This window comes from Caloenas nicobarica, chromosome 3 (assembly GCF_036013445.1).
Source record: "Caloenas nicobarica isolate bCalNic1 chromosome 3, bCalNic1.hap1, whole genome shotgun sequence".
In the NCBI taxonomy this organism is placed as follows: Eukaryota; Metazoa; Chordata; class Aves; order Columbiformes; family Columbidae; genus Caloenas; species Caloenas nicobarica.
This window is the reverse complement of record NC_088247.1, coordinates 82,594,594-82,611,009: the sequence shown is the minus strand read 5'-3', so window position 1 is coordinate 82,611,009 and position 16,416 is coordinate 82,594,594. Positions and strand designations below refer to the sequence as shown.

General features: G+C 39.9%; 1 protein-coding gene across 1 annotated transcript in view; it reads left to right on the top strand.

Moving 5' to 3' along the window:
• The window catches only part of PLD5 (phospholipase D family member 5), a 174,468-nt gene that overhangs the window by 65,990 nt on the left and 92,062 nt on the right, over positions 1-16,416 (top strand). The window contains exon 2 of the mRNA XM_065632259.1: positions 1,868-2,004. Within this exon, the coding sequence (XP_065488331.1) occupies positions 1,868-2,004 (137 nt within the window). The remainder of the gene's footprint in view (positions 1-1,867; positions 2,005-16,416) is intronic.

The following is a 16,416-nucleotide window of genomic DNA, read 5'->3' as shown; positions in this document are numbered from 1 at the left end:
GAGAATGAGCCCTGGCTCTAGCTCACTGCTATGGGAGTAGCTTTGCAGTTTTGCTGCCATGGTGATACACTCAGCACTTGGAAGAAGCTGCATCAAACAGTTTCTGCAAATACACTTACAGAACTGTAAAAAACTGCAGGAGAGAATGGTCATCTTAGAAAGACTGTGAGCCATTCTGATGAAGAAATGGTTTAAAGCAGTGTCCCAGATATATAAACTTCTGTATCTTGGGCACTTCTTATTTTTTCTTGACAGTACCATGAGGCAATGAGGCAATAGCTTAACATTTTTCTCCAAAGTCCTACTGTGCATCAAACTGCAGCCTTAGTTCTGGACACCTAAAAGCAGTAATTTCTAATTCTTTTCACCTGTTGCCATGATTATACCTAACAGCAGGGAAAAAAAAAGGTTCAAATTTTATTTGTTTAATTATGCTTTAGAAATGCTCGAAGATTTTCTTATGCTACATTCTTGTAAGATTTTTGGTAATGTATTAGGAAACACAGATCTAAACATATATTTGAAATGTATAGCAGTGTCTAATATGCATTTTATTTAAAATATGCATATAATCTAAGCACCATATTTGATGTTACTGTTAGGTAAAAGGATGCATTTCACACTAAATTTTAGAAAAGTTGTTTCTGTTTGTCTGAAGAAGTTGTCTGCTGTGTTTTAGATTTTCACAGACTGAAATAAAATGCTTATATCTGATTTGTTGTGAAATGCATGAGCTTGTTTCTTCTGGGATGTGCACTAGTTTAGAAGTTTTGGAAGTTTGTTAAAACAAAAAGGCCTTTATGCCTACAGGAAAACTTTCTTATTACTTTGAAACATTACCTCTTAAATGAAATGTCAGGAACAATGCAAATACAATTAAGTTGATTTTCAGCTACTTTCTAATACATTTTCCCACTTCCCATCCCTTTATAAAGCTTTTTTTTTTTCTTTATGTGAAATTTTCATTACAGGGTGATAATGAAAATTAAGAAACTATGGCAACAGAAGTTAGACTTCTATACTTTTATATGTATGTGTGGTTTTGTGGTAATTTTCTTCAGTAGAAAAATACACATTATACTTGTTTGAACATTTGGTTTCAGAATAAAATATACTTTATATTCATGCAACTATGTAAATTGCACGTTAGATTCTCTTTAGTAGGTTTACACAGTTTTATCTGGTCTGGTATTGCAGGATTTCATATAGTAGAATAAGGTAGTGCTATGTTATGTTTTAATATTTAATCTGAGATGTGTACACCATTGCCTATCTTGTTGAGCAACAATCTCCCATTTTTTCCTTGGATCCCATCCATCATGTGTGAATTTGTTTTCCTTCTAAGTACTGTGGGGCAAGGATTTACTAAAGTGTCTCAGTTGCTGTGACAATCATAGTAACATCGGTTACTTTGTGTAGCAATAAAAAAATGACTTTGCTCATCAGTGTTCTTGCAATGATGTTTTATTTCAACCAAACACAACAAAACTCTCAAGGCTTTTGAGTGCCATCCTAAGTGTGTACTTCATCTGTGAGGCACAATCAGAAAATACGTAGTTAATGTAAGAATCATTATTTTAATGCATAATGCTTTCCTTCTGGTACAAACAGAAAACAGTTTACATTATGAATATTATTTGTGACTTGAATTATTTAACAAAACCTGAGAGATTTAAAATATATCTCAAGGTGATACGTGAAGGACAGTTTTGAGAGTGTTTTCATCCTGAGGTGTTTTTCATGTTGACAGCTATGGCAGTAAGATCTTCAAAGAACTTTAGATCTTATGTAAAAGTTTTAGAGTCTCAGGTCATTGACTGGAATGTGCTCATGCCATTAAAACTTTTTTAATCTTAATCTCTTTCAGTCCCAGCAAAGATGCATTGTGATCTTTGCACTGGTATGCTGCTTTGCAATTCTGGTTGCACTGATATTTTCGGCAGTGGATATTATGGGAGAAGATGAGGATGGACTCTCAGAAAAGAACTGTCAAAATAACTGTCGGTAAGAGGTAACAAACAAAACTTCTCTTTTGGAGTGGACAAGAACATATATGTGTTGTATAATGACATGTAGTAATTACCATAGTCCTGTGCTGTAATTGAAAAGAGTAGGTAATGGAGGAAGAAATGGTTTCTTCTTTTGAATTTCTGGGTTTGGAGGTTGGTTTGACAAAATAAAGCACACTTTTTGAAGGCATTTTGGTGGTATGTTTTGAACCAGACTCTTATGTTAGTTCAATTATTTTGTAAGCCTAGGTCAAAGCCCACTACCTTTCAGTAAATGAGTACTGAGGTGGCTCCCAATTCTGTCATGTCTGTCTTTCATCAAGAGCTTTTGTCTTTCTCCAGAAAGGTCACTGATCACTTTTGACCTAAGACTGCTGTTATTTTTATATAGAGAGACTTTTAATATATTCCTGTTTGTTGCTCTCCCCTAACAGACGCAGTGGCTTGCTTAGGAACTGTGAAGAAAATTAGAGATAAAGTCAGAAAGACTTGACTATTGACTATATTGGATTAAGATCTGCCTCAGACACCTGCCACAGTTCTGTATATCCTTAAATTTTAGATTAAAGTAGTGATTAGATTTTTGGACCTTTCTTTCCAGACTATGAATTTCATTTTGCCACTCCTCGCGGTCAGGTTCCTCAACGAATCTGCTCGTCAGTGACTAACGCTTTTCCTCCATGGTGTTTTCTGAAGTCCTCTTCTGTCCACCAGTAAAGATGATTTAACAAACATTTGTAGACTTCATTCACAGCTGTATTCTACTTTTTTTCAAGGCTGTAGCTTTTATATAGAGCACCCTCTCTGATTCATTTTGTGGAAAACCAGTCATCTTTAAATAACTTTGCAGAAATCCATTCTAATCTGATTGGGGAATTGCTGGAGTGGGAAGGGACCTCTGGGCACCCTCCAGTCCTTTCCTCTGCTCAGAGTAGGGTCGGCTACAGCTCAGGGATGTGCACAGTCGGGCTTTGCACAGCTCCAAGGGTGGACTCTGCAGCCTTCCTGGGCAACCTGTGCCACTGTTTGTACAGAATTTACCCAGCTACCAATGGCTGGGTACACAGTGAGTTGGAGATAATTGATATTTACTTTTTTGAATAATCTAATTAAAAATTAGTGCTTGTTTGAGCCTTTTCTCCTTATTTCTGCTATTCTTCGTTGATTTAGTGTGAAAACTCTTTGGGGATAGTACCTTTCTATGCTGTACCTGTCACAGTGCAGTCAGCAGCAATTCAGAATTCATCAACTAGATTATGTTTTTGCAATTATACTGGATTTTTACAATATTTTTTACATGCTGCTTAAAAAATGGGAGGCGGGGGGGAGATATTTTTAAGTTTGCAGCTCCTTTCAAATAGGACATACCTGTAGCATCAGGTAGCTTTGTCCTGAAACCCACGACCCTTCTGGCATTTTTTTTCCAGCATTGTGTTTTGGTTTGGGTTTTTTTTTTGTTTGGTTTTTGTTTTTGTCTGGTTTTTGTTTGTTTGTTTGTTTTGTTGTTGGTTTTTTTTTGGGGGGGGGTGGTTTGGTTTGGGTTTTTTTGTGTGTAAAGCGGCTTGGCCCCAGTCTGTTTGCTTTCTTGTACGCCTATAGTTCTGAGCAGCCTTCTAATATCTTGTCTGAATTTTCTAGAGCTGAGCTAGCTTTCCTTTCCTCATCAGGATCTTAGGTATTCTTTACTGTGAGCTGTTGCCTTCCAAAACTTTTAAAGATAACTGCATGTGTCACCTCTACACCCACTACCCCCATGTGTGAATCTTTGACAGAACTAGGTCAGATGAGGGGAAGCTCTTTCTGCCTATTGGCTTCAGTGTGCTGCACATAACTTCAATACATGCAACAACTACTGCACCATGTTTTCCTCTTAGTTGTATCAACTAACAACTCCCATTTTGCTCTGGGTAGCTGCATAGGAGGAACTTAATCTTCTTCACTTTGTATTCTTCAAATGGAAAAAATTCAGAGTGGGAGCAATATACAGTGCTATGGAAACCTGGGATATTATTTTTTTTATGTGTAAGGGATTAATTGCTTTTGTCTCTTTGTATGGGTTATACCAATCTGCCTTTCTAAAGAATGCTTACCTTTGCTCGTTGGTGGGGTTTTTTGGGGGTTTTGTCACTCTTGTCTCTCCCGGACTGTGTTAGAGCAACCTGGGAGTAAATCCAGCACATTGACTTTAAACATAAGAGTCAATGCAACTGCTCTGCATTTACAGTGATAAAAGTGATCTCAGACCCCAGCTCTATTTTAAGGTGCCTCTCACAGAGTGATTCAAGTGTGTGATGTAGCTACTAATGCCCAAACCAGAAGGCATATCAATGCTGTGTGTATAAACCGTCTAAACCATTTCTAGTAACAGTATCCGAGTGCTGGCAGCTGCTACCTGCTAACATTGAATCCTTCTCTACATGATGAAACTGGGCTATTTTATGTGTTAAATATATTGCAGACTTAACTAAAGTGCTGTAAGATCAATTGCTGCCTGTGGCATATATTTAGTACTTGGGATAAGCACTTTTAATAAGTAAGACAAGAATTATTGAATTCTTATATTTCTGCTGTGTGAGTACTTTCACTGAAATTCAGGAATAGGCACTTATGTTTGCACGATGTGCTGAGACAGAATGATAATAGATGGACCTTTCTCTCTCCCTTTTTTTTAATTAAGATTAAATGATTATCAAATACAGGTTTATATATATGATCCTAGAAAATTTTTTTTGCTTTGAATTGATTGAATTTATGAAGAAGCTTGATGGGAAAGGATGCTATTGATTTGAGAAAAATTTAACTGATGGTTTGTTAAAGGCTTTCATCTTCTGAAAATCAGATTTATTTTTGCCCTTTTATTTTGAAGGAAAATATGTCTGAAATAGAGCTGTGGTCTAGAATAGTTCTTTGGCTAGAAATTTTTGGAGCTTGTGCCAAAAAATAGCAAGTGAGAATTTAAAAAAAAAAATTGAGAGAGAAAGAGAAAGTAAAAGGAAGACATTTTTGGAAGTCTAGAGTTTTTTGTAGCCTGAGAGAGGAATCATTGAGGTATATTGTAAGCAGTATTTTCCAGTAAAGCCTACAAGCCTACAAAAGCCTTTTTTTGTTGTTGTGATTAGATTGTTGTTCATGAATACAAATGCAGCCTTCCTGATCTGCTTGTAATTCAGCACGAGGTTCCTCTTCTGTTAATCATTCCTTAAACTCTTTTTACACAAGGAATACTTACTGCATATGTTGTCAAAAAGACCTTCATCTTTACTGATGTATTTATTTCTTTTGGCAGGCTTTGCAACAAAAACAAGTCAGGGAAGCAGAAAAATGGGCTTTTTTTTGCATGTCTCCACTATTTGCTGAAGGGATTGTTGCCACCAATCTGAAAAAGTGCACAGAAAATAGCACTTTTTAAAGAAATGATAATATGTTTGAAAGAAAAATTGTGAATTATGATTTGTAATCTTTGAGCTTCTTGCTGAAAAACTCAGTCTGTGTTTGAGAACTGAAATGTATCTTGTCTTATAGGTCATTTGTGACTGCCACAAGGTGAAGTCAGGTTGCTTTAGGCTGCAAACCATTTCCCATTTTGTTTCTCGCACAGACAGAGGAAGCTGATATTCAATAATATTGAGAAGAATATTCAAGAGGAACTTAAATATTTGAAATTTAACTAAGAAATGACTGAAATTGGTGTTTTTTTTCTTTTGACATGTACATACAGAAGCTTAAATTTTTTAAGCCTGCTTTGCATGTTGTAATCAAAAAATACAAATAGGTAATTTAAAAGAATTTTCAACCCTGTGCTAATAATTGAGGGCAAATAAATGTACTTATCGTATTAATTACCAAACATCACTGTAAAAATTACTGTGTCTTCTACTAATACATACATTGCAATTCAAATAAAGAGGTGAGGAAAGGTCTATAAAATTTATCAGGCACACTAATTCTGGCTTCACAATTGAAATTAGAATCTGAACTGTACTGACTGGAAAACTGTATTGTTTTAGATGAAATAGCACTTTTTGTAATTATTTACATAGTTCCATATAACTCATACTGTGATTTATACGTGGAAAGACTAGCTGACTGAAGGTAGACTATTTTATTTTTTTCCAACTGGACCAGGCCTGTTAGGAGGCAGCTTTTCACTTCAGAGGGTGCTGTACACTCTTGGCTTTGTTCCACAAAATTTGATTTCAGAATGCTGGGCTTAAAAAGTACAAATGGCTTTTGACCTTTCCTATTAAAAGAAATATCAATTGATTGACATTTAAGGAATAAAAAAAAAATTGTAATGACTGTAAAATTGAGCTTTTGCAGTTTGTGCTTGGTAGGGAATACAAATAATTCTCTTGAGACACCCACATTAATGTTGTTAGGCAGACCTGATGGATGAGCCTGGTTAAAAGGATATGCTTTGCAGTCTGGGAGTTTTGCCTGTTTTGCTGTGGGTCCATTAGCCGCTGGATCTATAAAATTAGATTTTTGTAATTTGAAAGTAGTGCTTTTTAATGGCTGATCTATTGTAAATAAATCTTGGCTAACCTCTGACGTAATATTAGTCAAGACTTATTTGGTTTTGTTAAAACTGGCTGGTAAACTCTAAAAATAGTAATCTGGGAAACAGAAGAAATTACAACTGTTAAGAGATGGCCTCTGTTTTCTGAAGTGTTTGAACCAAGGTCACTTTGATTTATTACCAGTAACTTCAGCTGTTCAATATGCCTCTTCTCCCGCTTGTGGTTGCTGATAGTCATGCTAGGGTTCCTGCAGAGCTTGCACATGCCCTTAATTATCCTCGTCTCACCGGCTTTTGCAATATCCATTGAAGCGGTAGTAGCAGCTGGCGCAGCTCTTGTCTCTGATTGTGGGTTTGGCCCAGTCTCTTGAGAGCGTCTAAGGAACAGCAAGATGGAAAAGAAAGGGATGGTAGCTACTTTCCATGGTTCCCAAGTTTAGGGTGTAGTAAAATTCTTGTCATAATGATTTTTTTTTCCCCCCTTCTCTGATAAAGGGAGGGTTTTCTTGTTTTGCATGTGTATTGAAGGTAGATTCTGTGTTGGTGATGCAATTTTCTGATTTTGATCATTTCTCTTGTCCTCAGAGTAATATATAATGAAGGCACTTGTTCTTTTGTGTTCAGGCTTGCGTTGGGGGAATTTACTTTTCTGTATGGCACGAGTGGCAAAGCCGTTTAGTTCACTTGGTGATTGTATGGCGTATTAGGCCAATTCTGCCCTATAGCAAGTAGGTGGTGATACTCAGGTGGTATTTGTGTTTGCTTTGGAAATTGTTTGGATTGTTTTGGGTAAGGGTCTGTATCCGCCTTAATTTCAGTATCCTGCAGAGGAGCTGAATCTTCCTGTTGAAACACAAAGTTTTAGATCTCAAAAGTACCCTGCAGCACTGAGTTGCAGAGATTAAATCTAGTTGTATATAATAATTATTTACATTGATCAGTTATGTGTTGTGTGCTTTGCTTTCAATCTCATTAGATTCTTTATTCTTGGGTTGTAAGAGAGGGCCTGCAATTGTAGCCCACAATTGATTTTTTTTTCCTCTAGCTTTATAAATGTTTCCTTCAACTCCTCTGTGCTCTTTCACCAAGTAGGGTTTTGCAGCACTATTAACTAAACATACTGCAGCACACGCTTATGTTGGTTTACCTTGAAAGTGCTTTGCCCTTGACTGACTGTGGGGGAGATGTTCTCTGCGTTGCGTGGGTTCTGAACACAGCAAGGTTTATATTGACTGATTTGTATTTAATAAACAAATGATGACAGGCATAATAATTAAATGTCTAAACAGAACAAGACGCTCAGATTTTGAAAACAAACCTGTTAAAGAGCAACAGAAGATCTCTATTTACAAAACACTTATGCCACTTGGCACGAAAACGCCTTCTGTCAACATGATGACTGTTGTCTTCTTGTTTTGGGGTGATGAAGAGAATGAGCTATAAAACCACTTAATTTTTAAGATTATCTCTATTTGCAGTTGTTTTTATTTTTGCATCAAAAGAAGGAATACCCTTGCAATTGAAGTGTCTATGGCTGGTCACTGCAAAGAGCTAGTGAACCTTATGCAAAGGCATTCAACGTCCTGAGCCAGGGAGGGAAATCAGTAATTCAACAAGCTTGCACAAGAGGAAGCTCTACCTTTTATATTTCATTTAAAAGAATGTATTTCAATGGAAAAGATACCATTTAACAGTTTCTCAGTATAGGTACAGAGTAAGAATTTTTTTTATGATGTTCCTGCACTGATACAAAAAAGGGTCAATTTGTTTGCATCTGTTTTGAGCTACAAAGAATGTCTTCGCAGATTAAAAAGGAGTGCCAAAACTTGTGATCTATTTAGATCTTAGTCTTTTTGCATTACTGCCAGTAGATAGTTCATCATTAATTGCATCATATGAATAGGTCTGGGCTTCAACTCATTTTGTCCAAATATTCAAAACATTCTTTTTCTCCTGCTTTTTGTTCAGTTAAATCTAATGGTTTCCTCTGGAGTTTAGGACAGTGTGCTTTAGAGTCTCCTTAAGGCAGCTTTCCCTGTCATGCTAAGCATTGTTTAGGCTGTAATACAGAGATTGACATGTTTTGTAGTCCTGCAAGTTAAGTATGTGTTTGTTTCTCCTTTCATGACTTAGAATTTGTGAACTCACATCAGAGAAAATGTTCCAACCTTAATAGAAGTCAAAATCTAATTACTTTAAGGTTCCTGAGTAATGCAGGTGTGATAAAGGAACAACTCACGCTTTAGAGTAGACTTTCTCCTGTGTATTCTGCTGGGGTTTCTCTATGATCAAATCTATCTTTTTTCTTTTGTTTTTTTTTCTTTTCAACTTAACATATTCAGAAAACTCAAATGACTTAATCCCAGCAGGACTCATAAAATTCCCAAGGTCATTTTCTTTACCAGGTTGTAAGCCTGCTCTAAGCAGAGTTATTAAATCTAAAATTACTGGTCATTCTTCTGATCCTGAAGACTGATTTGCAGCATTTCAGACAGGTTTTTATTATGCCCGGTGACAACAGTGATCTAACTTAATAAAGCTCCCTGATAAATCCTGCGGGAAAGGCATTAAAAGGGGCTAAATTTTCTAGTAGGAACTCTGAATTCACACTACATTTCAGGATGACTTGTTCATTCAGCCAGGGCTGACTTTGCATCAGATCCTAGCAAGCACCTGTTCCAGTGACACCATTTATTTTTAATTGCTTCTCCACTCTCAGAGCAGTATATAAAAAAGATACTTATTATCCTGTCAGCTTAGCATAGGTGTGTTGAGTTCTGTGTCTAACTCTGCGATGGAACCGTGAGTGTCCTCTCAGCTACCGGGATTTGATACACCTCTAGAGAAGTGTAATGTGCTGGACGCTGCCTTTGGGCACTGCTGCGTCAAGGCAGAGCTACACTTATGAAAAAGCAGTTTGTGGTGCTTGTTGAAGGCTGAGCATGATGCCAGAGCTGATGGTACCATTTGGCTGGGGGAGCTGGAGCTGTTTCAGCCACATGCAGCAGTGTACTTGGCCGGTTGTAGCCCTGAGCTCATAGTCAGACAGCAGCAGTTTTTGGTGTTAGTGCCCTGCTGGGAGGCATGGAGGAGAATTGATGACTGAGGTGCCTTAGGACTGTTCTGTTCTGATGCATGAAGAAGAAAGAAGTAGGTCTTCCTCCGTTTTATTATTGTTACTGTCTTCTCATGTTACGTTTTACATTTTTTCCTTAATGAATTTTCTTCCTGTAAACCTGACCAGAAAACACAAATACCAGGCTTGGTGTCTGCCAGATGCAATTTGTTCTATGTCATTTATTCTCAATTTAATGATCAGTCCTTTCCAAATAAGACTATTGAAAAATTATCATAGAGCTCAAAGGGAGTTTTCATGACTGACAGCATCATAATTTGTATGTTTGAATTTGGTTTCTTCACATACTTAGTGTTGAAATGGCGCTTCTAAGAGCCATCAGTGATTTGCGTGCATTCTGATATGAAGGTGAGGATTAATCTTACTTCAAACTAAACTTATAATGGATATTTAATGGCACATTAAAGTGTTCGCTTTGACTTTTTACTGTTTTTTCTGGATCTGCTTGGAACTCTCAGAATAAGTGTGTTGTACTCATACGTATGGCCAGAGATGATATTCTGATATCTTTGGTCAGTTTGGCAGCCATATAGCTCATTTGTCTTAATTGATCTCCCAAAATACTCCTTTAAAAAAACCTGTTGGGAAAATTAGTTTTTCTTCATTGTAGTTTATGAAATACCTCCTCAAGTTTTCTGGACTTGCATCAGTCTCTAAAATAATGAATTTCAGAGTTCAGCTTCTAGTGACTGAATATTGGAGAAAAATGCGTTTTACCAATAGCTTAGCAAAATAGGAATATGTGTAAGCTTCATAACTAATCACAGAACTTTAAAGAAAGAATGGATGTGCCACCATCATGAGGAGAGCAGGCACCATTCGATTTTTGTTCAAACTGTCAAAACTACTAGTCCATTTTTTCATGCAATTTGGGTCACTTGTATCAGCTTGGCAGTGCATGTTTTGCAGTTCATTACAAATGCTGGTGGAGAGTAAACAGAATTACAGTTTAATAAAGGTAATAAAGGCTGCTGGGCATCACTATTTTTGGGCAATGGAGGCTGAACTAGTAGAACTGTCTTCTCAAGTGTGCAGCCAGCGCTGTCCAGTGTCCAGGAGCTGCCCTGTCTGGTGTGTGTTATGTACGTATGGGAGCCACCTAAACACCTTCCAGTCTGGGGCAAAGATGGGCTGCCACGGCCTGGGGCCAGTCTAGCACTATAGTAACTTTGGGGAGTGGTCTGGGAAAGCAGGAGAGATGTAACCTCTGTAAGACATCAGACAAACTGTTCTTTTTCCCAGAGACTCATCTGTTTGCATGTGAAAAGAGTTGTTCAGGGCTGACTAGAAAGGAGAAAACTGAGGTGTTTAAAGCTGCTCTTGAGAAGAGTCACACAAACATCTGGGATGAGCAGCCAAGTGATTCTGTGTCAGAGGAACTGCTCTGGGCAGAAAAAGGGGATAGTGTTCCCACTGGAAATGTACTGCTTAATGCTTGAGGATATTTTGATGTTTTCAGGGCTTTTTTTGAGAGTTAGGATGCTCCTATTAAAATATATTCCATAGAGTTCTCTGTACAGAGTAATTATCAGTAACTCAACTAATGCTTTCTACTAAGATCGGAAAGAGTGGGATTTTTTTTTGGTTTTCTTTTCTTGGAGGGTAGGCAGGCTGCCCCATTTTTTTCCTTTTCTAATTTTTTTTCCCCTCTAAGTACATCAGGCTGAAACATTCTTTTAGTAGCAATATGAATACTACTTTATCAAGCTACATTGCTTATGTCTGTTTTGGGAAGACACTCTCTTCATCTTGGCCAGAATCTTACTCATCAATTTTCCCTTTTTTAAATTTTGTTAGGTTTCTTTCCCCCAAGTTTTAATTTGGATGCAAAAAGTTTGAATAGACGCAATGATAACCATATGCAATTCTAAATGGACTAAACTTACTTATCACTTTAAAAGAAAAAAAAAAAGCAAAAACAACACAGAACTACAAATAGATACCTAAAAGCAACAGGCAGTAGTCAAACCATTCTTAGTGCTCCTGAGGTGTCCTGGAACATTTCCATAGAACCTTGCCTCTGTAATTTGAGTGCTGGCAGTGTCCTTTGGGAATTGATACTTTGAGTACTTTATTCTTTTCATCTGTGGATTTTTATTACCATTCTTACCTTGACTATATCTGCTGAATTCGCAGTGCTGATTTCAAATAGTTGCTGACTAAAGGTTTTACCTTGAATTTTCCTTCATTGTTTTGCAAAGTAGTTTGTTTTGTTCTTGTTAGGCTTGAAGGGCATTAATTAAGTTTAAGGGATTCTTAGATTGTGTAAATGTCAACATCATAGATTATCCTTCTGTTCTAACTCAGAAGATTCTCATTTAATTATTGTTAACACCATAAAGTCATGTTTAGTTATGAGGAAAAATAATATTTTGGCTCTTGACTGGTTTCTACCACTGTGAGCTAACACATTCATTCATCCTAAGTCACACCAAGATAATCAAGCCCTTTTAGAAAGATGCACAGGCCAAGAGGAAAAAAAGGTAGCAATCATACTGCCACTAAATGTGCACTGATATATGATTATTCAGTCCAAATTAATGTTGCTATTTACAGTTACAAAGTGTTCATATAAGAAGATTGGAGGTTGTGTGGAAAGAAACAAAAAGACAACATCTATTTTGTCATTTAAAAAAAAAGGGTCTACATGTCCATGTAATATTTATGTGCGATATTCAGGCCTTATGAAAAGGTTTTGTATGAAATCACATGGTCACAAGCTGAATGTAAAAATAAAATAAAAACATCTCACCAACTAATTAATGTATATGGCGGTGGCTATTTATACAATATTTAGTGATCTTTTGAGAGGCTCAGTAAAGTTGATGTGTTAGGATGTTTTGCTGTGGTTTGTATAATAGATGTACAAACAGTGAGAGTTGCTGCTCAGAAGAGCTGAACAGACATAACCCAGCTCATGAGAGGCTTCACAGAATCACAGAATGTTAGGGATTGGAAGGGACCTCAAAAGATCATCTAGTCCAATCCCCCTGCCAGAGCAGGAACACCTGGATGAGGTTACACAGGAAGGCGTCCAGGCGGGTTTTGAATATCTCCAGAGAAGAAGACTCCACAACCTCCCTGGGCAGCCTGTTCCAGTGTCTCTCACCCCCACTGAGAAGAAGTTTCCTCTCATATTTAAGTGGAACCTCTTGTGTTCCAGCTTGAACCCATTACCCCTTGTCTTACTGTTGGTTGTCACCGAGAAGAGCCCGGCTCCATCCTCATGACACTCACCCTTTACATATTTATAAATATTAATGAGGTCACCCCTCAGTCTCCTCTTCTCCAAGCTAAAGAGACCCAGCTCCCTCAGCCTTTCCTCATAAGGGAGATGCTCCACTCCCTTTATCATCTTCGTGGCCCTGTGCTGGACTCTCTCCAGCAGTTCCCTGTCCTTCTGGAACTGAGGGGCCCAGAACTGGACACAATATTCCAGATGAGGTCTCACCAGGGCAGAGTAGAGGGGAAGAAGAACCTCTCTCGACCTACTAACCACCCCCCTTCTAATACAGCCCAGGATGCCATTGGCCTTCTTGGCCACAAGGGCACAGTGCTGGCTCAAGGTCATCCTGCTGTCCACCAGGACCCCCAGGTCCCTTTCCCCTACACTGCTCTCTAACAGGTCCTTCCCCAACCTATACTGGAACCTGGGGTTGTTCCTGCCCAGATGTAAGACTCTACATTTTCCCTTATTATATTTCATTACATTTTTCCCTGCCCAACTCTCTAGCCTGTCCAGGTCTCACTGGATGGCAGCACAGCCTTCTGGCATGTCAGCCACTCCTCCCAGTTTGGTGTCATCAGCAAATTTGCTGATAGTACAGTCTATTCCCTCATCCAAGTCGTTGATGAATATATTGAATAATACTGGTCCCAGTACTGACCCTTGAGGAAATCCACTAGATACAGGCCTCCAACCAGACTCCGCCCCATTGACTACAACTCTCTGGCTTCTTTCCTTCAGCCAGTTTGCGGTCCACCTCACTACCCGATCGTCCAGTCCACACTTCTTCAGTTTAGCCGTGAGGATGCTGTGGGAGACGGTGTCAGATGCTTTACTGAAGTCAAGGTAGACCACGTCCACCGCTCTGCCATCATCTATCCACCTCGTTATGTCTTCATAAAAGGCTATGAGGTTGGTCAAGCACGACTTCCCCTTGGTGAAGCCATGTTGACTGTCCCTGATGACCCTCTTACCCTTGATATGCCTTGAGATGGTACCAAGGATGTGTTGTTCCATCACTTTCCCAGGAATGGAGGTGAGGCTGACCGGTCTATAGTTGCCCGGGTCCTCCTTCTTGCCCTTTTTGAAGACCGGAACGACGTTTGCTTCCTCCAGTCCTCAGGCACCTCTCCTGTTTCCCAAGTCTTGGCAAAGATAATGGAGAGTGGTCCAGCAATGACTTCAGCCAGCTACCTCAGCACCCGCGGGTGCATCCCATCTGGACCCATGGATTTATGGATGTCCAGATTGCTTAACTGGTCCCTAACCCAGTCCTCATCAACCAAGCCAAACTCTTCCATTGCCCTGCCTTCCTCTGGGGCCTCAGGGGTTCGGGGCTCCTCAGGACAGCCTCCGGCAGAGTAGACAGAGACAAAGAAGGCATTCAGTAATTCTGCCTTCTCTGTATCTTCTGTCACCAGGGCACCCACCCCATTCATCAGTAGGCCTACATTGCCTCTGGTGTTAGTTTTATCTGCTATGTATTTGAAGAAGATCTTTCTGTTGTCCTTGACCCCTCTTGCCAGGTTTAACTCTAAGGAGGCCTTAGCTTTTCTAGTTGCCTCCCTACATTCTTTAACAACAGCCTTATATTCTTCCCAAGTGGCCAGCCCCTCCTTCCATGATTTGTAAACTCTCTTATTCCACCTGAGTTTGCCCAGCAGTTCCCTGTTTAACCACGCAGGTCTCCTGGCTCCCTTCCTTGACTTCCTACGTGTCGAGATGCTCTGATCTTGAGCTTGGTAGAAGCAGTCCCTGAATGTTAACCAACTATCTTGGGCCCCTTTACCTTCAAGCAGCCTTGCCCACGGGATTTCCTCCAGCAATTGTCTGAAAAGGCCAAAGTTGGCCCTGCTGAAGTCCAGGGTTGCAATTCTGCTCGGTATTCTGCTCCTGCCACACGAGATCCTGAACTCCACCATCTCATGGTCGCTGCAGCCAAGGCAGCCCTCCACCTTTACTGCTTCAACTAGACCCTCCTTGTTAGTGAGGATGAGATCCAGCAGCGCACCTCTCCTAGTCGGCTCCTCCACCATTTGCGTCAGAAAGTTATCGTCAATGCACTGGAGGAACCTCCTAGACTGAGGCTGGCTGGCTGAGTAGTCCTTCCAGCAAACATCAGGGTAGTTAAAATCCCCCATAACAACCAGGGCCTGTGACTGTGAGGCCGCGCTCAGCTGCCCGTAGAAGGCCTCATCAACATCCTCACCCTCATCTGGTGGCCTGTAATAGACTCCCACAACAGTGTCACCCCTGCCAGCCTGCCCCTTAATTCTCACCCACAGACTCTCAACTCGCTCCTCAACCGCACCTGGACAGTACTCTATACATTGTAGTTCCTCTCTCACGTAAAGAGCAACTCCACCACCACGCTTGGCTGGCCTGTCTTTCCTGAAAAGGACATAGCCATCCATGACCACATTCCAGTCATGTGAGCTGTCCCACCATGTCTCTGTAATTGCCACCAGATCATAAACTCCTGACCAAACGCAGGTTTCTAACTCCTCCTGCTTATTCCCCATGCTGCGCGCATTGGTGTACAGGCATTTCAGGGAGCGAGCCAAGTACAACGATTTCACCCTAGGGGTATGGGGGGCCTCCCGGTCTTTATGTATTCCAGCATGCTGCCTCACTGATGCAAGCCCAGCTACAACCCCATCTCCCTTCAAATCTAGTTTAAAGCCCTCCAAATGAGCCCTGCTAATTCCTGTCCCAGCATCTTTTTACCCCTGTGAGATAAACCTTTCCCACATATCACTGTCTGGACTGGCGTCTTATAAAACCAGCCATTATCAAAGAACCCAAAGCCCTGCCTGTAGCACCAGTCTCAAAGCCAATCATTTACGGACTTAATTTTTCTATTCCATCCCACATCATCATCCGAAAACAGAAGGAGGGAAGAGAAGATAACTTGAGCCTCAGACTCTTTCACCATTTGTCCCAAGGCCCTGAAATCTCTCTTCGTTTCCCTCAGACTACAGGATGCAGCTTCCTCCCCATCTGTCTGGAAGATCAGTAGGGGGTAGTAGTCCGTTGGGTGCACGAGGCTTGTGTGATTGCTGTGCAACTTTGTACAAGACTCTAAGTACCTCAGCTCTTAAATGGTAGATAATTTGAAAATTAAGGTAATAGTGTTTACCCAAGACTTAAATATGATGCAAACAAAAGAAAGAGGCTGAGATTCTTTCCAGCAGCTAAACAGGTATTGAGTCATCGCTTACTATGTTATGTGGAGAAGCCTGAGCTCCTGATGCCTGACTGAGGGATATTTGGCATGTTCCCTGCAGTATACATACCATCAAATGAAATAGGAAAAATTGCAGATTTAAATTTTAAAATACAATGGTAACACCAAGAACTGCAGCTGAATTTCCTTATGCATGACGGGGCCAAGAATGGCCTCATCGAAGACAGGCAACATTCTCCACATTGTGTGTGCCTTATGGTCCTCACCTCTGTTGGAAAAGGACTTGCCTGCCACAGACTGGGGTGCAGAGCTTCTCCAGCTGCCATTCAGGTGTAATGT